The following is a 23,786-nucleotide window of genomic DNA, read 5'->3' on the forward strand; positions in this document are numbered from 1 at the left end:
CATGGCGTTGGACGCGACGACGCTCAAGAACCTCGAGGTCCTCGGGTCCGCGGCGGCCGACGGCCGCGCCGGGTCGCTCTGGCAGCTCGTGGACCACTGCAAGACGCCCTTCGGCCGGCGGCTGCTGCGCGAGTGGCTCGCGCGGCCCCTCGTGGACGCGCGGGACGTCGCGGACCGCACGGACGCGGTCGCGGAGTTGGTGGAGGACCGGGCGCTCGCGGACGCGCTCCGGTCCAAGCTCGCGCGGCTGCCGGACCTCGAGCGCCTCCTCCAGCAGCTCCACACGCTCGGCGCGGCGCGGCGCGCCGTCGCCGCCGGCGACGACGACGACCTCGCGCAGCACCCGGACGCGCGCGCCGTGCTCTTTGACGCGAAGAAGTTCGACGCGCGCAAGGTCAAGCAGCTCGCGGACGCGCTCCAGGCCCTGGGCCGCTGCGCGGCGCTGGCCGAGGGCGCCGACGTGACCGCGCCGCTCCTCGCCGCGTGCCTCGGTCCTGCCGGCGCGGGCGGCTGCTTCCCGGACCTGAACGCGAAGCTCGCGGCGTTCGACTCCTTCGATCTCGCCGAGGCGAAGCGCACGGGCGAGCTCGCGGCCGTGCGGGGCGTCGACGACGCCTACGACGCGGCCCTGGACGACAAGGCCGCGCGCGTCCGCGACCTCGACGACTGGCTCAAGGACGCGAAGCGCGAGCACCGGTGCCCGGACCTCAAGTACAAGACGAGCGCCAAGGACCGCTACTGCGTCGAGGTGCCCGAGCAATTCTTCGCCCGGGACCGCGCCTTCGAGCACCTGCCCGCGGGCTGGACGCAGCGCACGAAAACCAAGAAGTGCCGGTCGTTCCTCGCGCCCGACGTCGCCGAGCTCGTCGAAGCGCTCGAGGACGCGGAGAAGCGCGCGGCCGCGGCCAAGGTCGACCAGATGCGGAGCCTCTTCGCGGCCTTCGACAAGGAGCGGGACCGCTGGGCCGCCGCCGTCGCCTGCGTGGGCACGCTCGACGCCCTGCTCGCGCTCGCGCACGTGAGCCGGCGGCCGGGCTTCGCGCGCGCGGTCCTCGAGGACGGCGCCGAGCCCTTCGTCGCCATCGACGACGGCGCCCACCCCTGCCTCGCGGGCGACGGCGCGTCGGCCGGCGACGTCATCGCCAACGACGTCCACGTCGGCGGCGCCAAGCCGCGCATGCTGCTGCTGTCGGGGCCCAACATGGGCGGCAAGTCGACGCTGCTCCGCCACGTCTGCGTCGGAGCAGGAAAATGTTGATTCAACGTCGCTTCAACGTGAGGCTTCCGCGCGCGATTGTTCCAGAGAACGGATCCACGCGTCGAGAGCGCTCCGAGAGATAATCGCTCGTCCAAGAATGAGCCGAAACGAGTGGAACATGACCGAGATAGGAGCCTTTGAAGTTGGGAATTTCGCACTCTTTTCCTGCCCAGGTCTGCGTCTCCGCGATCCTCGCGCAGGCGGGCTGCTTCGTCAAGGCCAGGGCCATGCGCCTGAGCCCCGTGGACCGCGTCTTCACGCGCCTCGGCGCGTCGGACCGCATCCTCATGGGCCAGTCGACGTTCATGGTCGAGCTCCTCGAGACGGCCGCGATCCTCAAGCAGGCGTCGGCCAAGTCGCTCGTCATCCTCGACGAGCTCGGCCGGGGCACGGCGACCTGGGACGGCGCGGCCATCGCCCACGCCGTCGTCCACCACCTCGTCGCGAACTCCAAGTGCCGCGCCCTATTCGCGACGCACTACCACGACCTCGTCGCGTCCTGGGCGGGCCACTCCGACGTCCAGCTCGGCCACATGGACTGCCTCGTCGACCCGGAGTCCGACACCGTCGTCTTCCTCTACAAGCTCACCGACGGCTGCTCCCCCAAGTCCTTCGGCATCAACGTCGCCAAGCTCGCGAAGCTCCCCAAGAAGGTCCTCGACCGCGCCGCGGCCAAGAGCGCCGAGTTCGAGGCCAAGCTCAAGGCCAAGTCCCAAGCCAAGTGAGGGGGCGTCCGCGCCCCCGACGTAAGAAGACGCGGTCCCTAAGTTGCGCCTCGGGATCGCTTGAGCATCCCTAGGGGCCGGGTGCCTGTTACTCGTACCCCGGCGAGACTCGCCGAGAACCCCTAACTCCTCTCTGTGAGGCTGATGGGCTGCGCGATGGGGCGCGTCCTCCCGCATGGGTGACGCGCTCGAGCGCATCGTGCGCGAGTGCGCGGCGCAGGCCGCGCGCTCCGGGCGGCGGGTGACGCTGCGCGTGACGATCCGCGGGGCGGACGTCGGCGCGGCGGTGGAGTTCGAGACGGTGACGGTTGACGAGCGGGTCGGGGCTGCGCGGTGCGCGGCTGCTGCGCAGTGCGCGGCGCCCGACGCCGCCGACGGCGATTTCAGCGTGCGCGTGGACGTGCGCGCGGCTGGCGACGACGCCGGCGCGCATGGTGTGCGCGCGGGCAAGTTTTGCCGTTTTAACGAATGGGCGCGGCCAGGTCGGCTGCCCCAGCGCCGCGCGCGCGGGAAGCGCCGGAAGCGCAGCGGTGCGGCGGAGGAGCGCCGCAAGCGCGTGTGGTTCGAGCGGTCCTGCCGCCGGACGCGCGCGAGCAACTTGATCGTCGCCGCGGTACGGCGGCGCGCGGCGCAGCTGCTGGTGGCAGCGCGCGAGACGGACGATGGCTGCGCCGGCGGCGCGGCCTGGCGGCGCGACGGCGGGCGGCTGTCGCGGGTCGAGGCGACGACGACGACGACGATGATGACGACGGACGAGAACGAGGACGATCCCGTGATGTGCAGCGAACTAAAAACCCAAAACACCGACAAGCTCTGCACGGGCAAGCTCTCCGCCGAGGACGAAGTCAACATGGTCGCGGTCGAGGAGACGGACGAGGAGGCGATGACGACGACGGCTACGACGATGACGACGAAGACGACGGACGAGAACGAGGACGACCCCGTGATGTGCAGCGAACTAAAAACCCAAAACACGGACAAGCTCTGCACGGGCAAGCTCTCCGCCGAGGACAAAGTCAACATGGTCGCGGTCGAGGAGACGGACGAGGGCGGCCACCTGGACAGCGGCAACTGCGGCGAGGGCGGCGAGGCGTACGCGACGGCGACGGCGGCGACGGCGACGACGGTGGATGACTGCAGCGCCGACGGCGGTGTGGGCGCGGCCCTGGCCTACGGCGACGACAGCGGCCACTTGGACAGCGGCAACTGCGACGACGACGGCGGCGAGGCGAACGCGACGGCGAGCGGCAGCTTCGCCTACTACCGCGACGAGGTGAACCTGGTGATTGATTGTTCCGGCAAGGTGAACCCGACGGCGTCCTGGTCCTTCGAGATGCGCTACGCCCTGGCCGACGCGGTCGCGGGGTTGCCCGAGTGCGTTGGAAGCACCATGGAGGTCGTGCACATCATCTACGGGTCGTCGCGCGTGCTCAGCAAAGGCAAACACACGGTCGACTTCGCTATGCTCAGTGACGGCGTCTGCGCGCAGCTCCAGGCCTTCGTCAACTTGAAGAGCAACTTGAATGTTTCGGGAAAGAAGAAGAAGAAAAAGAAAGGGAAAAAGGAGAGTGAGAAGGAAAGCAAAATCGAGAAGGAAAGTGACGACGAGCGGATGTGCAGCGACTTGAAAAAAAAACAAAAACTACTAGCTCTGCCGCTCGTCGAAAATTCGGACGCGAATACTGCACCCCTGATGTGCTCCTCCAAGACCAACCTACGCTGCGACGGTTAGCTCAGCTAGCTCGGTTCGCCTAGGTACCCCCCTAGCCCCCCTGGATAAGCAACACTCGCCGAGAACCGAGGGATCGTTCGACGTGACCACACCGCGAGCATCATGACCTCGATCCAGCAGCGCGTCGATACCATCTTCGACGGGTATGGCGGCACGTTGGTGACACGCCTCGTCCGCACCATCGGCGTGAAGGAGGACAAGGCGAAGAAGGTCCTGCGCGCCTACAAGCAGTTCTTGGTGCTCAAGGCCGAGGGCGACGACTTCGACGCCACGAAGCTGTCACCGCCGCCGCTCGTCGACGAGATGTGGCATTTGCATGTCCTCGATACCAAGCGCTACCAGAACCAGTGCCTCGGGGCCTTCGGCCGCGTCATCCACCACGACCCCGACGGTGGCGCCGACGCCGTCGCGCGCGCCACGCGCATCGGCTCGACGCACCTGGCGCTCACAAAACGCTTTGGCAACTCGTTTAGCAAGCGCATCTGGTGCTGGACGGAGCCGCCGCCGTCCAAGGACCCCGTCGAATCGCCCACTGAGAAGGTCGCGGTCGTCGTCGGTGATCCGCTGCACATTCGCCTCCGGGACCAGACCGGCGCAGAGACGAACTACAAGATCAAGACGACGACGAACCTCGACAAGCTCTTCAACGCGTACGCCAAGCGCAAGGGCGTCAACGCTACGTCGCTGCGGTTTTATGTCGACGGGCGGCGCGTCGGCTACGGCCGCGAAGAGACGCCCGAAACCATCCTCATGGAGAACGGCGTCCTGGTCACCGACCAGATTGATGTCATGCTCGAGCAACAGGGCTGCTGAGGAGACGACGCGCCTAGCCCACACAAGAGTAAAGGCGAACACCGAATCCGCACTAATGCGGCCGGCTTACGTCGCCTCTTTCGCGTAGGTCTCGCTCCGTCGTTGCTTCTTCGTGATGGGGTCGAAGAAGGTGCCGTCGCGCTTCGCGAGGCCCCGCCCTCCATATTCCTCGGCCAACATGTCCTCGCCGATGGCGGCCTTGAGCACGGGCACGTAGTCCTCGGGCCCGTCGAGGATGTGGATCTTCGCGCGCGTCTTCTCGTCGACGAGGCCGCGGATGAGCCTCCAGCCCCGGGCGAAGACCTTGCCGGCGTTGAGGATGTAGAGCGCCCCGAGCCGCTCCGGGTAGTGCGCCTCGTCGAGGCGGACCATCGCGCGCGTGATGCGCACGCCGTCGCGCGACGGGAGCCCCCAGGCCCAGCGCAGGCGCAGCGCGTCGAGCACGACGACGACCTGCTCGACGGACCGCTCGCGGGACGCGTTGCCCAGCGCGACGTGGAACGCGCGGTCCTGCGCGTACGTGAGGTACGCGCAGAGCGTCGCCGGCGTCGCGCCGTGCCTCGCCACGAGCTCGTCGAGGCGCCACGACGCGAAGGGCTTGTAGAAGACGGGCCGGCCCTGCGTGTCCGTGCCCTCGATCCACATGGGGAAGAGGCGCGCGAGCGCGTCCGTGCTCCGGCTCGCGTCGCATAGGCCCGCGACGGCCTCGGGCTCCGCGGCGCGGAGCGCCTCGAGCTGGCAGACGTCCGCGCGCCAGGCCACGTCGGCCGCGAGCATGGCGGCGGCGCGGTCCACGGAGAACTTGCGCGCGCGGAGGAACCGGAGCGCGAGCTGCTCGACGGTCTCGCCCCGCGGCGCGACGTGCCGCGCGAGGTCGAGGCCCCGGCACCGCTCGAGGAGCCGCGCGAGCGCGTCTGCTTGTGATTTGTCGAGGCACCCCACGTAGCCCGGCGCGCGCTCGAGGCCCGAGGCCTCGTGGTAGGGCAGGCGCCCGGCGACGACGAGCTCCGCGCGCTCCGGCGCCGGCGCCGGCGCCGCGTCGGCGCGCTTGCCCGAAAGGAAGCCGCGCTTGCCCGTCGCGCGCGCGAGGCCCTTGCGCACGCGGCGCAGCGGCGTCGCGCGCCGCTCGGGCGGCGCGCCGCCCGCCCGGTCCGGCGCCGCGGCGGCCGGCTCGGCGGCGGCGACGGGCCGCGCGGCGGCGGCGTAGTCCGCGTCGTCGCCGGCCGCCGCGGGCCGGCGCGCGACGACGCCAGCGGCGGCGGCGAGGACGGCGGCCGCGGCGGCGGCGCCCCAGAGTTCGATGCTCCAGGACGCGGTCGCGCGCCGCAGCAGGCCGAAGGCCGCCGCGATCTCGCGCTCAAAGTTGCCCAGCACCCAGAAAACGAGGTCCACGGGGCGCACGTCCAAGAACTCGCGCAATTGTTTCAGCGGCCAGATCATGGCGAGACTGTCGAGCGATGCTTGCTATGGCTTCGCGTGCGCCATCATGGAAGCCATCGGAAATAAAGCAGTTTCAGTCGTCGAGCCCGCAAGGTCGGCTTGTGGAGCAAAGGACGGCGTGGCTGCGCGCCAAGATGGGTGGAATCCTGCTCGCCGCGCTGCTGGCGTGCGCGTCGCTCGCCGAGGGCCGCATGGTCGAGGTGACGACGCGCAACTTCGACGCGGAGACGTCGAAGCCGAACCTGCTGCTCGTCTTTTACGCGCCTTGGTGCGGCCACTGCAAGCGCCTCGAGCCCGTGCTCCAGCAGCTCGCGTCCGCCGACGACCCGGGGTACCGCGTCGGCCGGTGCGACGGCACGGAGCACCGCGTCCTCACGCAGCGCTTCGGCGTCCGCGGCTTCCCGTCGCTCTTCTACGTGCGGTCGCGAGCCGAGGTCATCCCCTACGACGGCGCGCGCGGCGCCAAGGACATCGACCACTTCCTGCGGAAGGGCTACGCGGGCGAGGCCCGGCTCGGGCTCATGAAGTCCCCCTTCGGCCCCCTCGGCCGGCTCAAGGGGCTCTGCGTCGCCGCGGGCCTCTACGCGGTCGACCTCCACGCGAAGCTCGCGGTCACCGTCGGCGACTACCCGGCCATGATGGCCGTCGCCTGCATGGGCATCGTCGCCCTCATCGTCGTCCTCATCCTGCCGCTGCTCTTCCTCGCGTGACGCGCGCGCGGTAAGCCATGGTGCCGTGTATGTTGCCTTTCAACTTGAAGCAGTGCCGGGCAGAATCAGAGGGAGCATGGGCTTGGTCGGCCAGAGCTTGGCGCCGCGCCGTCGCGCGCTCGTCGCGGCCGCCGTCGCCCTCATCACGTCGACGGCCCTCCAGCCAGTGGCACCACAACTCCGACCGCCGACGCGGCGCGGCGCCCACCCCCTCGACGGCCACGTGCCGCTCGAAGACGCCTACCCCGGCCTGCGCTTTTTGCACCGGTCGCCGGACGTCGCGGTCATCGACGGCTTCCTGAGCGGCGCCGAGTGCGACGCGCTCGTCGCCATCGGCCGCGCGAAGCAGCTCGAGCGGTCGCCCGTCGCCTACGCGGGCTGGAGCGACGACGTCGCGGAGCTCACCCAAACCTGGGCGTCCGGCCCCGCGGCCTGGGTCGCGCTCGCGGCCATCCTCGCCAAGGCGAACCTCTACGGCGTCACGGACCGCGTCGACCTCGCGCTCACGGCCGCGGGCGTCTACGCGTTGAACGTCGTCCTCGCCGCGGCCGCGGCGCTCGCGTTCGCGAAGCGGCGCGAGGCGGGCCTCTCCGCGCTCCGCACGTCCAAGTCCGTCGCGCTGCGCGGCGACAAACCCGGCGCCGCCGAGGTCGCGACGTTCAGCCGGCTCCTGGACGTGCTGCCGTCGGCGGCGCCCGAACAGATGGAGGCGCTGACCCTGATCCGCTACGACGACGGCGACCGACTCGCCCCCCACTACGACGCGAACCGCGCGGCGGCCGCCGAGGACGCGACGCGCGGCGGCCAGACGCTCTGCACGCTGCTCGTCTACCTGAACGACGTCGCCGCGGGCGGGCGGACGACCTTCGGCAAGCTCGGGCTCCACGTCGAGCCCAAGCGCGGCGACGCGTGCGTCTTCTTCCCCGCGGACGCGTCCGGCGCCTTCGACGACCGGCTCGAGCACGAGGGCGAGACGGCGCAGTGTGAGAAATGGATCGGCCGCGTCTGGGTCCACGCGGACCCGATCCTGGGGCCCACGGGCGTCGACGGGCCCACGCGCGCGGCCGTGCTCGCGGCGCGCGCGGCGAAACACTAAAAACCCCTAAATAATTCGTTAACGACCCCCCGCCTAGGACAGGTCGACGACCTTGGGCTTGAAGGGCGGCTCGATGCCCTTGATGGCCATCTTCGAGAAGGAGAGGCCGTGGAAGAGGGGGCTCGCCATGACGTCGGCGGCGCCGGCCTTGCCGTAGCCGAGCCGCGTCTTCGCCTCCTTGCGCAGCAATTGGGTCACGGTCGCCAGCAGCGCCTTGGACGTGCGCTTCTCGTTCGTCGGCGGCGGGCTCTTCAGGATCCAGGAGAACATCTGCCGCGGGTTCTCGTGGTGGAACGGCGTCTTCCCGACGACCATCTGGAAGAGGAGGATGCCGAAGGCCCACCAGTCGACCATGAAGCCGTAGGGCTGGCCCCGGAGCAGCTCCGGCGCGACGCACTCGATCGTGCCGCAGAACGTGCGGAGCCGCTCCTCGCAGAACTCGACCTTGGTCTTCGCGAAGCCCATGTCCGCGACGACGACGTGGCCGTCGCTCTGCATGAGCATGTTCTCCAGTTTCACGTCGCGGTGGCAGACGCCCTGCTCGTGCATGTGCTTGATCGCGAGCAGGATCTCGACGCCGTGGTACCGCGCGCGCTTCTCCGCGAAGCACCTATTCTTCGCGCACGAGAGCTGGTCCTCGAGGCTGCCGCCCGCGTAGTAGTCCGTGACGATGTAGCGGCTCGACTCGTCCTGGAAGGCGAAGCGGCAGTGGAGCGTGAAGGGGCTGCCCCGGCAGAGCGAGAGGACCTGGCGCTCCTTCTTCGCGCGCGCCTCGACGTTCGCGCCGCTCTTGTCCACGCGCTTGATCGCGAAGAGGCGGCCCCGGTGGGGCTCGGCGATCTTCCGCGCGAGGTGCACCGTGGAGAAGGCGCCGCGGCCGATCTCCGCGGAGCAGTCGAACATGTCGATGGTGATCGCGTCCTCCTTCCGTTTCTCGTCCCTCTCGGCCTTTTTGGCCGCGGCGTTCGGCGCCGCGAGGAAGAAGTTTTTGAAGCGGACCGACATGCGCGGCGTGCCGCCGGGGCTCCGCCGGTTGTCGTCGGGCGGCGGCGGCGCGTCGCGCGGGGACATGGCGCCGGACGCGGACGCGTACGCGTCGTCTAAACCCTTGGAGACGTCGAAGGCCTCGAAGGTCTCGTGCCAGTCGTCGCGGTAGAAGGGGTCCATGACGGCGCTCGCGCCCGTCTTCGTCAGGACCTCCTCCCAGAGGTTCTCGAGCTCGACGTCCTCCATGTCGCTCTGGACGTCGCCGTGGCAGGCGCACCAGAGGTACTGGCCGATGCCCTGGGGCTGGGCGGCGATGGTTGGCGCCGGCGGCGGCTCCTCCTTCTTCTCCTCCTTGGCGACCCGGCTCTTGCGCTTCGACACCATGGCGGCGCCCGGGCCGACCCGGCGCGGGTGGCAATGCACCGCGCGAAAAGAGTGGCGGCCCCCCGAGCACAAGCCCAGGGCTGGCCTCGGGGTTTCTTCGGGCTCTACGAAACGAGTTGCAGTGCAACGTGAAGTTTCAAACAAAAGAATTAGCCCGCGCCGCCCCGCGCGCGGTCGAGGAGCGCGGAGACGGCGTACACGTCGTCCTTGACGCCGTCGGACCAGTCGAAGACGACGGAGCGGTTCCCGACGAGGCGCACGGCCGTCGGCGCGAGGCCCTCCGAAAAGTCGCGGCCCGCGCGGACGTCGTTGGGCTCGAGGAACGACTCCGTCGCCTCGCCGTCCCGGAAGCTGCGCAGGACGACGCGCCCGAGCTTGCCGTCGTACTTGACGTCGAGGACCGCGTCCCGCCGCGCGTGCATCGAGCCGTAGACCTCGCGGATGACGCGGTCCGCGAGCGACAGGAACACGGGCTCCGGCGCCGCGTCGCCGACGGCGCCCGCCTCGTTCGCCGCCGCGACGGCCGGCGAGATGGGCACGCGGAAGACGCCCTCCGGCGCGACGCCCGCCGCGGCGGCGAGCTCCGCCGCGTGGCCGCCGCCGAACGGTCTGTTCTCCGCGCCGCAGCCCGGGCAGACCGCCACCGCGAGATTCTCGACGACGGCCGCCGTGGGCACGCCCAGCCCCTCCTGGAGCTCGAGCCCCTTGAGCACGTCCACGCGCGCTAATCTGCTCGGCGTCGTCACGACGACGGCGGCCTCGACGGCGACGGCCGCGCAGACCCCGAGCGTCACGTCGCCGACGCCCGGCGGCAGGTCCACGACCAGGTAGTCGAGCTCGCCCCAGTCCGTCATCCGGAAGAGCTGCGCGGCGACGCGGCCCGCGAGTGGGCCCCGCAAAGCGGCGCCGGGCTTCGTCGACGGCGCGACGTTCACGAACCCTAACGACGCCACGCGCACGCCGCCGCGGCTCTCCACCGGCAGGGCCAGCCCGCCGCCCGCGGGCGACGCCTCGACGCGCGCGTCCTCGAGGCCCAGGACCGTGGGGGCGGACGGGCCCATGACGTCCGCGTCGACGAGGCCGACCCTCCCGCCCCGCGCGGCGAGCGCGTGCGCGAGGTGCGCCGCGACCGTCGACTTGCCCACGCCGCCCTTGCAGGACGACACGGCGACGCAGCTCCGCACGCCCGCGAGCGCGTCCTCCGGGCCGACCGCGTGCCCGAACCCGGACGCGACCAACCGGATGGCGCAGTCCAAAGCGACGCCGCTCCCCTCGAGCGCGTGTCGCGCGCGCTCCGCGATGTCGTACGCGTGCGGGTGCGCCGCCGTCCGCACGTCGAGCGTGATCGTGAGTGCGTCGTTGGCGGCGGCGACGCTGGCCATGCCCGTGGTCATGATGTCCGCCGGCGCCGCGAGCAGGGGGTCGTCGACGGCGCGCAGCGCCGTTTCCGCGAGCGCGACCTGCTCCGCGGTCGTGAGCCGGCGCCGCGCGCGGCCTGCGACGGCCGACGCCGCGCCGCCGCCGCAGCGCGCGGCCACGGCAGCGGTGCGCAACATTTGCGATCGCAGAATTCGATGGTGGCGACGTTGTTCAATGCCGTCCCGCTAGTCCAACTTTAACGCCTGGCGAGCCTCCGGGCCGCCAGAAGCCCGAGCCCCGCGGCCGGGAGGAAGAGCGCGGCCGGCGGCGTCGCCGCCGCGTCCCGCCGCCGCCGCGGGAGCCCCGCGAGCCGCCGGAGGGTCCGGCGGACCGCGCGGCGCCACGTCTTCCGGTGGACGCCGAGCTCCGGCACGACGTGGTAGGAGTAGCCGAGGTTGAAGACGCAGGTGTGGATGCGCTGGTCCGCGTTGCCGCAGATGACGCGGTCGACGCACGCCTTCCAGTCGTCGCGCTCGATCGCCGCGAGCAATCCGCCGGAGAGCGCGTAGCCCGTGCCGCCGTAGGTCCAGGACCGCGGCACGGAGTAGGCCGCCTCGGCGCCGTTGGACAGGTCCAGCGTGTAGTCGTAGCCCGCGGCGCGGCGCGGGCCCGGCGGCGACGGCTTCACCGCGCAGCAGTCCTTGTGCTTCGTGTGGCCTGGGCAGGACAAGGGTGATTCAACGTCGCTTCAACGTGAGTGTTCCGCGCGCGGGCGTTCCGAAAAAAACATCCACGCTTCGAGACCGTTCCGAGAGATGATCGCTCGTCCAAAAATCAGCCGAAACGAGTGGAAAATGGCCGAGATATGAGCCTTTGAAGTTGGGAATTTCGCTCTCTTGTCCTGCCCCACGTGTGGCCCGCGCAGGTCTCCATGCGCTCGAGGTGCCCCCCGCGGACCTGGAAGAAGCCCGGGTCCGACACGAGCTGGGCGCCGGCGACGTCGACGGCGCAGGCGTTCGCCAGATCGCTGCAGCAGTCGACGGCCGGCCGGGGCCGGTCGCGCGCCGGCTTGCACTTGGGCGTCACCGAGGCCGGCTGGCGCGGGCCGACGCGGCCCGCGAGCACGGGCGTCGTGCGGGGATGTTGCGTCGGCGCGAGGAGCTTCGCGACGCGGCCGAGGTCGAACTTCGTGTCGTCGTCGCCCTGCAGGATCCAGTCGAAGAGCCCCGGCCACGTGTCGTTGGCGAAGAGGATCGCCGCCAGGGGCCGGTGGGCGCCGAGGTACTTGTTCCCGTTCGTGCGGAAGTCGACCATGCGCTCGCCCGGGTCGTCGGGGAAGCCCAGCACGCCCGCGGCCGCGTCGGTACGGTCAGACGCGAAGACGTGGCGCGACCGGCCCAGGTAGTTGGGCGCGAGCCACTTCTGCAGGAACCGCTCGCGCTCGGCCGACGTGAAGCAGTGGAGGATGACGAGCATGCCTCCCTTGGTCCCGCGCTCGGCGAAGCGCTCGCCGAAGAGCGCGGGCCAGGCGGCGACGAGGGCCTCGGGCGTCGGCGGCAGCGCGACGCGCGGGCCGTGGCGGGCCGCGAGGTGCGCGTGGAGCTGGGCCGCGTCCATCTGCGACGGCGCCAGAAGCGGCGCGTCGTCCGCGAGGGCCGACGCGGCGAGCACCGCGGCGAGGCTGCCCCACATCGTCACAAAGGTCGATCGTGCCGCGTCAACTGGATACATACGGAGCGCCGCGCGGCATGGGCAGCAGCACCTAAACTATCATGGCGGCTGCACCGGCGCCGCGGCGGCGGCCGCGGAAGAAGAAGGACAAGGGCCAAACATTCGAGAGCATCAAGCGCGCCGTCGACGCGTTGGGCGTCGAGCTCGAGCAGGTCGCCGCGTCGTCGACGGACTTCGACCTGCGGCGCGCCGTGGGGAAGATGGTCGCGGCGAGCGCGCCGAACCGGCGGCCGCTCGGCGCGCCGGGCGGCCCGCGCGTGCTCGGCGCCGACGAGGCGCGCGCGTGGATGCGGCGCTTCCTGCGCCTGTCGCTGTCGGCCGCGGGCGTCGCCGCGGTCCTCGGCCTGTTGCCCGACTCCGTCGTCTCGGGCGCGGGCCGCCTCTTCGAGGACGGCCCGCGGCGCGTCGACGCGGCGCTCGTCGTGGCGCTCTTCAACACCCTGGGCGAGGTCCAGCGCGAGCGCGTCGCGCGGCGCCGGGGCGGCGCGGAGCCGCGGCCGCGACCCGCGTCGGCGCCCGGCGGCCGCGGCCGGCCCCGGCCCGCGTCGGCGCCGGCGGCGCGGCCCGCGGCCTGGCGGACGACGAATCTGCGGCGCCTCTCGAACCTGCACCGCGGCATCCACGCCGTGCCCGTCGAAACGCGGCGCGACGCGGACATCCGCCGGGAACTCGCGGACGCGAAGCGGTCTTTAGAGCGCCTCGCGCGCGACGCGCGCGCCGCGGCGCCGTCGCCCTACGCGGCGCACGGGGCCGCCATGGGCAAGCTCCTCGCCGCGGCGCTCCACCACGAGCCGGGGTGCCTCGAGGCCTTCCCGCCGGGGCCTTTCGGTCCCGCGGCGTTCGACCACCTCGCGCGGCGCCTCCTCGACGTGAAGCTGGACCGCGCCGAGGCGCGGGCGGCGCTCGCGGCCGTCGCGCCCGAGGGCGCGCCCACGGGCGCGGCGCTCGTGGCGCTCCTCCGCGAGCTCCAGGTCGACGGCCTCCGCGCGTCGCCGCGCGCGCTCCGCGCGTCCGCGCGCGCGGCGACGCGCGCGCTCGCCGACGGCGCGCCGTCGGCCGTGGCGCTCGTCGACGACGTCGCGGCGCTGTGCGAGGAGCTTTTCGGCGCGGCCGCCGCGGGCGACGCGGGCGCCGCGGACCGGCTCCGGCGCCTCGAGCGGTGCGCGTGCGCGTGCGTCGAGGGCGACGTCGACGAGGGCCTGCGCGTGCTCCGGCGCGTCCACGGCGCCGCCGTCGCCGAGAAGGCGCCCAAGCCCCGAAACGGCCGCCGCGCGACGGTGCAGATCCGCGCGCGGCTCGACTCCGCGTCCGCGCTCGACGGCGTCGCGATCTCGCAGATCTTCGCGCCCGAGAAGGACACGCTCGAGCGGCTCCGCGCGGACCTCGCCGGCGCCCACGCGGACCGCGCCAAGGCCTCCGTGCTCGGGCGCCTCGGCGCCGCGGCCGCGAAGAAGGAGCTCAAGGAGCTCGAGGCCGTCCAGGATCGGTGCCGCCGCATGCAGGCGGCCATGCTCGGCAACGAGGTCGGCCTGTGGAAGGAGCGAGACCGCGACGACGCCGCGAGCTTCGGGAGCGGCTCCCTCGTGAAGCTCTCGCAGACTTCCAAGACCGGCGCGACGTACGCGCGCAAGAGCGCCTACGCGGCGCGCACGCCGCTCGCGCGCGCGAAGCGCAAGGCCGCCAAGCTGACGGGCTTCGACGCGCGCATCCAGGGGTCCATCGTCGCGACCATCGCCGCCCAGACGATCCAGCGCGCGGGGCGCAAGTTCCTGTTCCGGCGGCTCCGCGCGCAGATGCAGCGCGCGCAGGACGAGTGGTACCGCCTCCTGGAGGCCAAGGCGCGCAAGGCGCTCGCGCGGGCCATGCGCGCCTACAAGGCGCGGCGCGACCACGCGAAGCGCGTGGGCTCGCTCCAGGGGAAGATGGAGGCGCGCGCGCGCGCGGTCATCGGCCGCTGCATCCTGCGGAAGGTCCGCGAGGACCGGAAGAGGCGGTCCGCGGACCTCGAGGCCGCGCTGGCGGCGGAGGCGGCCGCGCCGCCCGCGCGCCAATTGAGCGACGACGAGGCGGCGATCCACGTGCAGGCGCGGTTCCGCGCCATCGACACGCGCGCGCGGTCGCGGGAGCTCATGGCCTCGCGAGAGGAGACGCGCGCGCTCCGCGTGGAGATCTTGAAGGCCAAGGACCTGCGCGTGGCCGACGCCAAGTGGGGCACGTCGGACCCCGTCTGCTACGTCAGTTTCCGCGGCGTCCGGCATTGCTCGAGGGAGCGTCCGGGAGCTGTTTTGCTTAGGTCACGGCGCGGCTCGGCGACCGGGGGTCCTACGCGCCCAAGGGCTGCGCGCCGCCCGAGGGCTCGTTCCAGAAGACGCTCGACGACTACAAGCTCGTGGAGCAGCGCAACGTCAACTCGCAGCACAAGCACAACGAGCAGACCCAGGCGTACCTCGAGCAGATCCGCGGCAAGAAGCAGGACGAGGGCGAGCGGAGCGAGGAGATGGACCGGCGGCGCGAGCTCGTGCGCAAGCACACGCTCTTCAGCGCGCACCTCGACCGCGCGTTGAAGTTCAAGATGATCGAGGAGAACCAGCCCTTCTGGATGCCGCCCATCGTGCGGAGCCGCGACTTCGACAAGTTCGTCGCGTACCCGCCGAAGTTCCAGTGCTTCTCGCACAAGACGCGCGCGATCGAGAAGACGCTCCACCCCTGCTGGAACGACGCCTGCTTCGTCGCCGGCGTCGACCCGGAGAGTTTACTAGCCTTCACGGTCGTCGACGTGGACCAGGGCGACAACCACGACGATTTTCTAGGCCAGGTCACGGTGCCCATGAAGGTGCTGCGCCACGCGGACTCGCTGGCGGTGCTCGCGGCGGAGCAGCTCCGGCGGGACCGCAAGGCCCAGGGCCTGGACGCGCGCGGCGTGCGCCTCAAGCGGAAGCGCCAGTCGCTGACGATGTTGATGCACGTGGACCGCGACATGGGCCGCGACGTCCACGGCATGATCAAGGTCGACGCGCATCTCCGAGGCGCGCTCCTCGTCCACGACGCCTACAAGACGCTGGGCAAGCAGACCGTGCCCGTCGTCGAGCCGGGCGCGGCGAAGCAGGTCCACCTCGACGACATCCACGTGCCCCCGACGGGCCACGTCTGGTACCGCGTCTGGGCCGCGCCCCGGACGACGTCGGTCTGCGGCTTCGTCGAGATGCGCTGCCTCCGGCGGTCGTTGATCACCTTCTGGAAGCCCGCCTGGGCCTGCCTCGCCTTCGGGCGGTTGCGGGTCTACGACCACCGGGGCGAGGCGGAGCCGAAGCTGGAGATCGACATGGACCACGTGGATCTCGTCGAGGCCCACAAGGACCACGACGAGGGCGACTCCTTCGTGCTCCAGGTCGCCGGCGCGGGGCTCCACCATTTTCGGGTGGCGGACATCGGCCACCCGATCCGCAGCCTCCAGTTCTCGAACTGGGTCCGGCGGCTCCGCCGCGCGGCGCCGCGCATCCCGACGAACGAGTTCGTCGCGTCGGAGGCGTCCTTCGCCGAGTACCTCGGCCACGCGGTCAAGGACCCCGTCACGCGGCCGCGCCGGTCCCAGATCCGCGAGATCCAGAAGCGCCACGACGCCGAGGCCGACGCGTACCGCGAGCACCGCGCGTCCGTCGCCGCCATGCGCGACGCGCCCTTTAATAAGGACTAGGCGGTGGCGCGGGGGCTCCGTCGCGGTACGCGGGACGCAGCCCGAACTCGTGCGGTGTCGGGAACAAATTTTATCGCGGTTTATGTACAGGGCGGGCGATCGCGCCGCGCCGCTCAGACGAGGCGGCCGCCGACGGGGTAGGCGCTGTCGCTGAGGATGCCGCTCGTCCCGCAGGTCGTCATGTTCGCGGGCCCGGCCGCGCAGCCGACGCCGTCGAGGGGCTTCGTGTCGACGCCGCAGTAGGCGTCGAGGTCCGCCGCGTGGCGGCGGAGGCGGATGTAGCCCTTCTCGCCCCAGGTGGGCCCCCAGGAGTTGCGCACGAGCCAGTAGTCCTTGCCCAGAGCCTCGTCCGTGCCGTAGCCGACGAGGACGACGGCGTGGTCGATGACGCTGTCGTAGGTGTCGGTCTCGAAGATTCCGCTCTCGTAGCCGCCCCACGACGCGTCGACGGAGACGGCGACGGGCCCCTTGGTCGCGACGGCGCGCATGAGCGGCGCGTACTCGTTGACGGGCAGCTTCTCGAAGCCCGAGATCGTCGCGACGGGGTGCTGGACGCCGCCCGGGTCCGGGCCCTTGTCCTTGGAAGCTGTTGTGTTCTTAATATAACAATCGCCGTTTTTGCCGTAGTAGGAAGTGTAGCCCATCTGGAACTCCTGGACGACGCCGCCGTTGTCGACGTAGTACTGGAACGCGAGCTCCGACGTCGCGCCCGCGCAGCCGCCCGTGCCGCCGCACTCCTTCGGGTTCGGCATGCACGACACGAGCTCCTGCGGCGACAGCTGGAACAGCGTGCCCGTCTCGATGGCGACGTGCGACTCCATCGTCGCGGTCGACGCGAAGGCCCAGCAGGAGCCGCAGCCGCCCTGGTCCTTGACGCCGCTGACGACGCCCTTGTCGCGCCAGTCGACGGCCTTGGGCAGCGCGGCGACGTCGACGGGCTCGGACGCCGCGAAGCGCCGCGGCGCCGCGGCGCGGAGCCCGCGGTGCAGGCCCTTGGGCGGCGCCTCGTCCGTGAACTTGTTGACGCCCATGACGTAGCTGGCGCCCTTGGCGTTGTGCGCGACGATCGTCTCCAGATTCGCGGCGAAGGTCGCGGCGCGGCGCTCGCGGGCCTCCTTGGGCACGATCTTGTGGAAGTCGGCGACATACTGCTCGTAAGAGTAGTCCATCGTCAGGTCCGGGCCCCGGGGCGGCAGCGCCGCCGCGAAACCGAGGGTGAGGAGCACGAACATGACGCCCAGCTAGTCGATCGAATTGCCACAAAACTTCACCATCGCATGTTGCACTCCCCAAACATCGTCCTCCCACGACCCTTTAGCAGGGCGCGACCCCGTCATCCTCGAGGAAGTCGAGGCTCGACGGGAGGCCCGCGGGCGACACCGCGCGGGGCGCGTCGTCCGCGCCGGGCCAGGAGAAGAGCGCGTAGTCGACCTTCTTCGGCGAGCGCTTCTGCGGCGGCGACGGCTTCGCGAAGGCGCCGGGCAGCTTCGGGAGCGACGTCGACGACGCGAGGGCCGGCGCCTTCTTCCGCCGCGCCTTCGTGCGCACGAGCGCGTGCGCGAGGGGCGCGTCGGGCGTGACGACGGCGCGCGTCGCCTGCCGCGCGCGGAGCGCCGCGGGCGTCGGCGCCGGCGCGTCGCCGGCCTCGGGCGACCGGCGCGGCGCCGCGGCGGCGGGCACCGCGGCGTCGTCGCGCCGCCGCCGCGCGGTCCGCGCGACGGCCGGCTTGCGCTCGTCGTCGCGGCGCCTCGCGCGCGGCGCCTCGCGTTCGGCGCGCGGCTCCGCGCGCTCGACGCCGCGCGGCTCCTTGGCGTCGGCGCGGTTGGACCCGCGCTTCGACGCGGGCCGGTCGCGGAGCGCCGCCGGCTCGCGCCGCGCGGCGGGCGCGTCGTCGCGCCGCGCGGCGGGCGCGTCGTCGCGCCGCGCCGCGGCGGGGTCGCCCCCGCGCCGACCGGGCGAGGGCGCCTCGGCCTCGCCCGGGGCCGGGGACTCGCAGTTCCACCAGACCTCGCCGAGCTCGGTCTTGGGCGCGCGCGCGGGGCTCAGCGCGGCCGCGGCCTCCTCGCCCGTGGGGGACCGCGGCCCGTCCTCGAGGGCGTCGAGGACGAGCTCGTCGCCCTCCCAGTCCTCGACGATGGCCCGCAGGTCCGTGAGCTGGAAGGCCGCCGCCTTGGGGGCGCGTTTCGGCTTTTCCTGGGCGCGCCGCGCCGCGGGCTTGCGCGTCTTCTCGAGCTGCTGGCGCTCGAACTTTTTGTAGTCGACGCCCGAGATCGAGGCGAGCGTCTTCCGCAGGGCCTCGGCCTCGTCGCCCCCGTCCCAGGCCGTTCGCACGTTGGCCGCCAGCTTTCGCTGGGCCATTTTACCGGGCTTTGTCGACGATAACGCTGCCCCTCTCTGTCATGATACGCCAGGGCCAACAGCTCCCACAGCTTCACGTCCAGAATTAAATGCGTCGACTTGCGATTGTCAATGATTCTGGCGCGCCACGGCTGCAAGAATTCTTGCCGAGTTGGGAATCCGGCGGGGGTTTTGTGGTGTTTCGGGTGGTGCGCGTGACGGGCTCCGTCGTCCCCCTCGACCGAGAGGCGCTCCTGCAGGGCACTGGCTTGGCGGCGCGGGGGCGTCGGGCGAGCCGTCGACTATTCCCACCCCGTGAGGCAGCAGATCCCCTGGGCGCGGTCACTGTGGGCGGTGCCCTCCTCAAAAACAGCTGCTACGCGCATTAACTAGGGTAAGCTGTTTCTTGAGATCGGGCCTTCGGCCACGTCTTGCTCAGCCTTCCGCCAGACGGTCCGCCGCGTAAGCGCCGCAGCCTCCCTGCTGTCGCACGCTCGCGGCCACCGACGCGCGCCGCCAACCCCGCGAAGGGGTCGGCACCGCGCGCCGCGGCCATGGAGCCCGCGCGGCACGAGAGAGAGGCGCCGAAATCTGCCGCGCCGCCGTCGAGGCCCGATTCCGACGGCGACACGCCCGGCGAGACCCCGCTCACGCGCCTGCTCGCCCCGCCCGCCGCGCCCCCCCTGGACCTGCTCTACGGCATCATCGGCGGCGAGGCGCGCGCAAGGAAATGCCTCGCCGCTAGGGGCCGCGCGGCCTACCGCGTCCCCGAGCGCGAGGAGGTCGCGGGCTACACGATCCCCATGCTGACGCTCGTCCAGACCTGCCGCGACCCGGCGGCCCACCTGCCCGGCCGCAACCTCGCGGCGCGGAACAAGTTCGGCGTGACGCTGCTCCACAAGAGCCTGCGCTACCCGAACTGGAGCACGTCGTCGTTCATGATGGCGGCCGACGCGAGCCTCGCGCTCTACAAGGACGACCTGGGCCGCATCCCGCTCCACGACGCCTGCTGGAACGAGACGCTGGACTTTGACGTCATCGTCCAGCTCCTCGAGTTCGACTGGACGGCGCTGGTCTGCTACGACGCGCGGGGCCACACGCCGCTCTGCTACGCGCCGCGGTGCTCCTGGGCCGCCTGGGCCGCCTTCTTCGAGGCCCAGCGCGACCGCATCGTCGCCGAGTTCGCCGACCCCGGCGACGCGCCACCGCGGGCGCCGGAGCGGCCCACGCAGCCGACGCCGCCGCGCGTGCACTCGGATCCGACGCTCGACCGCGCGGGCGCGCCGCCCCTGCGGGCGCCGCCCCTGCCGCCCCTGGCCGTGCCGGGCGCCGGCTCCTTCGCGACGTCCATCTTCGGCGCGCCCGCGCTGGAACCCGGCGTCGTCTCCTGCGACGACGCGTCGCACGAGTCGGAGGCGTCGTCCACGGCGTCCGTCGCGCGGAGCCGCAGCGACCCGTCGCTCGCGTCCCAGGACTCCGAGTCGGACCCGCCGGCGCCGAAGCGGCCCTGCCAGCGGCCCCCGCGGCAGACGCCGCGCGAGCGGTGGTCCGAGGTCGCGCGATCCGTGCTCTTGGCGCACGGCGTCGACCCGGACGGCGGCGGGGCCTCGCCGCCGGGGCCCGCCGCGCCGCCCGTCGTCTACGTCGCGGCCCACGCCTTCGCCAAGGGCCGCGTGTCGCCCGAGCCCGCGGCGCGCTTCCACGAGGTGCCCACGCCGCCCGCGCCGTCGCGGAGCCTCCAGTAGGACCATCGCCGGGCGCCCGCTCGACCGCCACGGGCGCCCCCCGGCGGACTTAATCATCGTCATCGTACTACGTCGTTTTGTGGGGGGATTTCGGGGCGTTAGGGAGTCGTCCGGAAACGACGTCGTCCGACCCCCGGCCAGGTTTCGCCGGGTATGCAGGCTCCTGCGAGCTCGGCGGGCACAGTCTGGGGCACTCAAATCGTCCGCGCGCACGCCGCGGTAGACCACCAAGCGCGCAACGATGAGCGCCATGGAGCTCGACGAGCAGCCCGAGGACGCGACCATGGCCGTCGCCGGCGCCGCGTCGTCGAAGAAGGCGAAGCTCGAGGCCAAGGCCCTCGCGCGGCCCTGGGTCGAGAAGTACCGCCCGAGCTCCCTCGACGAGCTCGTCGCCCACAAGGACATCATCTCCGTGCTCCGGCGCCTCATCGAGGCGGACAAGCTGCCGCACACGCTGCTCTACGGCCCGCCGGGCACGGGCAAGACGAGCACGATCCTCGCGGCGGCGAAAGACATGTACGGCGCGGGCTACAAGAGCATGACGCTCGAGCTCAACGCGTCCGACGACCGCGGCATCGACGTCGTGCGCGACCAGATCAAGGAGTTCGCCGGCACGCGGCGCCTCTTCTCCAAGGGCATCAAGCTCATCATCCTCGACGAGGCCGACATGATGACCAAGGACGCGCAGTTCGCGCTCCGCCGCGTCATCGAGAAGTACACGGCGAACGCGCGCTTCTGCCTCATCTGCAACTACGCGAACAAGATCATCCCCGCGCTCCAGAGCCGCTGCACGAAGTTCCGCTTCGCGCCCCTCGCTCCCGACCAGATCGCGGGCCGCGTCGCCGACATCGTGCGGCGGGAGAACGTGGCCATCGGCACCAAGGCCACGGACGCGCTCCTCGAGCTCGGCAAGGGCGACATGCGCCGCGTGCTCAACGTGCTCCAGGCCGCCGCCGTCGCCTACCCGGGCGAGGTGACCTACGAGTCCCTCTTCCTCGTCACGGGCAACCCGCTGCCGGACCACGTCGACGCCATCTTCGCGTCGCTCCTCAACGACACCTTCGACGCCGCGCGGACGCTCCTCGGCGACCTCTGCAAGACCCAGGGCTACGCGCTCCCGGACCTGCTCACGCGCATCAACGCCAAGGTCGTCGCCGCGAAGCTCCCCAACGCGGCCAAGGCCCACGTCCTCACGAAGCTCGCGGACATCGAGTACCGCTGCGCCTTCGCGACGACGACGGAGCTCCAGCTCTCCTCCCTCGTCTCCGCCTTCGTCGTCGCCCGCGGCCTCGCGCCCGCGCCCGCGTCGGCCTAGTAAGGAGAAGCCCTAGTTAGGGCGCCGCGGGCGAGGCCATCGACGTTACGCTACCGCCGCGGCCTCCGCCGCCTTCGCGCGCCGCGCCGCGTCGGCGACGACGGCCGCGGGGAACCCCGCGAGCGCCGCGCACTCGACGCCGAAGGACGCGGCGCTCGCGCCTGGGCAGGAAAAGAGAGATTCAAGTTCGCTTCAACGTGAGTGTTCCGCGCGCGCGCGTTCCGGAAAAAGCATCCACGCTTCGAGACCGTTCCAAGAGATGATCGCTCGTCCAAAAATCAGCCGAAACGAGTGGAAACCGGCCGAGATAGGAGCCTTTGAAGTTGGGAATTTCGCACCCTTTTGCTGCCCTGGCTCGCGCCCGGCTTGACCTCGTAGAGGAGCGTGAGCGCGCCGTCGCGCGCGAGCGCGTCGACGTGGAAGTTCGCGAGCGACGCGTGTTCGTCGCCCTCCATGCGCGTGAGCTCGAAGAAGTGCGTCGTGAAGAGGCACAGCGGCCCCGTCGCCGCGTCGGCGAGCGTGCGGAGCACGGCGTGGGCGAGCGCCGTGCCTACCGAGCACGACGATTTCTCATTGTCTTTCCCACCCCGACTCTCTCGAAAATCGGCCTCGGGACGCCGCGCCGCGCCGTCCTCCGTCGACGTGCCCCGGCCGATCTCGTCGACGACGACCAAAGCGTCGCGCGTCGCGCGCCGTAGGATCGACGCGGTCTCGCGCATCTCCCGCAGGAACGTCGACTCGCCGGCGCGCGGGTCGTCGGCGGCGCCGACGCGCGCGAGGACCCGCGACGCCCGGGGCACGACCGCGGCGTCCGCGGGCACGTAGGACCCGCAGTGCGCGAGGACGACGGCGACGGCCGCGGCCCGCGCGTAGGTCGACTTGCCGCCCATGTTCGGCCCCGTGACCAGCGCGCAGCGCTTCGCATGACCGCCTAGAGCGAGGTCCGAGGGCACGTAGGACGACGTCGCGGCCTCGACGAGCGGGTGCCGAAGCCGGTCGAGCGTCAACCCCCCGCCGTCGACGAGGGTCGGCCGCGCCCAGCCGAGCTCCGCGGCCGCGCCCGCCAGCGCGCAGAGCGCGTCGACGTCCGCGGCCGCGCGGCAGGCGCGGCGGAGCGGCGTCTGGAAGGTCCGCGCGACCTCGACGCACTGGGCCACGATTTGGGCGCGCGCGTCGTCGCGCGCGGCGTCCGCGCGCCGCTTCGCGAGCGCCGCCGCCGTCAGCGCGTCCGTCGTGAAGAGCACCTCGCCCCCGCGCCGCGTCTGCACGACCGTGGCGCCGGCGAAGCCCCGGACCTTGGCCGCGTTCGCCTTCGTCGCCCGTAAGAGCAGCGCGCCGTCGCCGTCTTCCACGTGGAACGCGTCGGCCTTGCGCTTGCGCTTCTTCGGCGCGCCGAGGATGGCGACCTCGACGCCGGCGACGACGTCGTCGAGCGCATTTGACGCCGCGCTTCGGGCTTGTTCCAGGGCCTCGAGGCCGTCGCAGAGGCTCGCGCGGACCGCGACTTTGGGCAGCGCCGCGACGTCGACGACTTCCTCGACGAGGAGCCGCAGCTTGCCGAGCCCCGCGACGGCGCGGGCCAGGGGCGCCTGGAAGCCCGCGAGCGCCTCGGCGTCGAGCGCGTCCGCGCAGCGGCCCAGCGCCGCCGCGGCGTCGTAGGCCCTGACGACGTCGGCCAAACCGCACGCCTCGCGGCCGAGCGCCGCGGCGACGCGGTCCACGTCCCGGCAGCTCCGGTGGGCCAGCGCGTCCCGGGCCTCGAGGCGCGCCTCGGCGTCGTCGACGAGCGCGCCGACGGCCGCCGAGCGTTTCCGCGCGACGTCGAGATCCGCCGACGGCCGCCGGAGCCACGCCTCGACGCGCCGCCGCCCCGCCGCCGACGCCGCGTGGCCCCGCAGCAGGCCGAGCACCGACGGCCGCGCCGGCGCGTCGCGCGGCGCGACGAGATCCAGCGCGCGGATCGTCGCCGCGTCCAGCTGCACGGCGGTCCCGACGTCGCCCGTCGATGCCCGGAAGTCGTCGTCGAAGGCCGCGGTCGTCGAGATGCGCTCCAGGAGCGCCGACGACGCCTTGAGCGCCAGACCCCGGTGGCGCGCGGCCGCCTCGTCGACGACGGCGCAGGACTCGTCGTCGTCGTCGCCGCCGCACCGCTGCTTTAACGTCCGCGCGACGTCCCTGAGCGGCTGCGCGAACGCCGGCGGCCCGACGACGGTGAGCGCCGCGCCGCAGCGCCGCGCCGCGTCGGCGAGCGCGCCGCTCGCGGCGTCCGCGACGAGCGCCTCGTCGCAGCCGACCTGCGCCAGGCACGCCTCGAGCGTGCCGAGGCTCACGTCGTCGTCGAAGGCGAAGAGCGTGAGGGCCCGCGCGGCCAGGGAGCAGGAGGCGACGCCGACGCGCGGCGCCGTCGCGCCGGCGCCTTCGACGACGACGGCGCAGAGGACGCGGTCGCCGTGCTGGTTC

General features: G+C 72.0%; 8 protein-coding genes across 8 annotated transcripts in view; 4 read left to right on the forward strand and 4 right to left on the reverse strand.

The window, feature by feature from the left end:
- AURANDRAFT_71064 (hypothetical protein) overlaps window positions 1-2,022 on the forward strand; it is a gene marked incomplete at both ends in the record, with an annotated part of 4,164 nt that extends 2,142 nt beyond the window's left edge. Inside the window, 2 exons of the mRNA XM_009036119.1 lie at window positions 38-1,231; window positions 1,432-2,022. Of these exons, the coding sequence (XP_009034367.1) occupies window positions 38-1,231; window positions 1,432-1,983 (1,746 nt within the window). The remainder of the gene's footprint in view (window positions 1-37; window positions 1,232-1,431) is intronic.
- Window positions 2,023-6,030: 4,008 nt separating this feature from the next.
- AURANDRAFT_16464 (hypothetical protein) lies at window positions 6,031-6,477 on the forward strand (the record flags this gene model as incomplete). Its single annotated transcript, XM_009036120.1, has 1 exon — window positions 6,031-6,477. A coding segment is annotated over one exon (447 nt), but the record flags the coding sequence as incomplete, so codon positions are not given.
- A 1,339-nt stretch (window positions 6,478-7,816) lies between these two features.
- AURANDRAFT_3699 (hypothetical protein) lies at window positions 7,817-8,695 on the reverse strand (the record flags this gene model as incomplete). Its single annotated transcript, XM_009035886.1, has 1 exon — window positions 7,817-8,695. A coding segment is annotated over one exon (879 nt), but the record flags the coding sequence as incomplete, so codon positions are not given.
- Window positions 8,696-9,705: 1,010 nt separating this feature from the next.
- On the reverse strand, window positions 9,706-10,341 carry AURANDRAFT_13789 (hypothetical protein; the record flags this gene model as incomplete). Its single annotated transcript, XM_009036297.1, has 1 exon — window positions 9,706-10,341. A coding segment is annotated over one exon (636 nt), but the record flags the coding sequence as incomplete, so codon positions are not given.
- Window positions 10,342-12,276: 1,935 nt separating this feature from the next.
- AURANDRAFT_62270 (hypothetical protein) lies at window positions 12,277-15,929 on the forward strand (the record flags this gene model as incomplete). The annotated part of the gene is made up of 2 exons (XM_009036121.1): window positions 12,277-14,469; window positions 14,529-15,929. 2 exons carry the CDS (start codon window positions 12,277-12,279, stop codon window positions 15,927-15,929), a joined length of 3,594 nt encoding a protein of 1,197 aa, XP_009034369.1.
- A 113-nt stretch (window positions 15,930-16,042) lies between these two features.
- AURANDRAFT_22037 (hypothetical protein) lies at window positions 16,043-17,161 on the reverse strand (the record flags this gene model as incomplete). Its single annotated transcript, XM_009036296.1, has 1 exon — window positions 16,043-17,161. One exon carries the CDS (start codon window positions 17,159-17,161, stop codon window positions 16,043-16,045), a length of 1,119 nt encoding a protein of 372 aa, XP_009034544.1.
- Window positions 17,162-18,716: 1,555 nt separating this feature from the next.
- AURANDRAFT_71065 (hypothetical protein) lies at window positions 18,717-21,326 on the forward strand (the record flags this gene model as incomplete). The annotated part of the gene is made up of 2 exons (XM_009036122.1): window positions 18,717-19,972; window positions 20,235-21,326. 2 exons carry the CDS (start codon window positions 18,821-18,823, stop codon window positions 21,324-21,326), a joined length of 2,244 nt encoding a protein of 747 aa, XP_009034370.1.
- Window positions 21,327-21,739: 413 nt separating this feature from the next.
- On the reverse strand, window positions 21,740-22,381 carry AURANDRAFT_7199 (hypothetical protein; the record flags this gene model as incomplete). Its single annotated transcript, XM_009035914.1, has 2 exons — window positions 21,740-21,876; window positions 21,943-22,381. Coding segments are annotated over 2 exons (576 nt in total), but the record flags the coding sequence as incomplete, so codon positions are not given.
- Between the last annotated feature and the right edge of the window lie 1,405 nt (window positions 22,382-23,786).

Source organism: Aureococcus anophagefferens (genome assembly GCF_000186865.1).
Source record: "Aureococcus anophagefferens unplaced genomic scaffold AURANscaffold_4, whole genome shotgun sequence".
NCBI classification, from domain to species: Eukaryota; class Pelagophyceae; order Pelagomonadales; family Pelagomonadaceae; genus Aureococcus; species Aureococcus anophagefferens.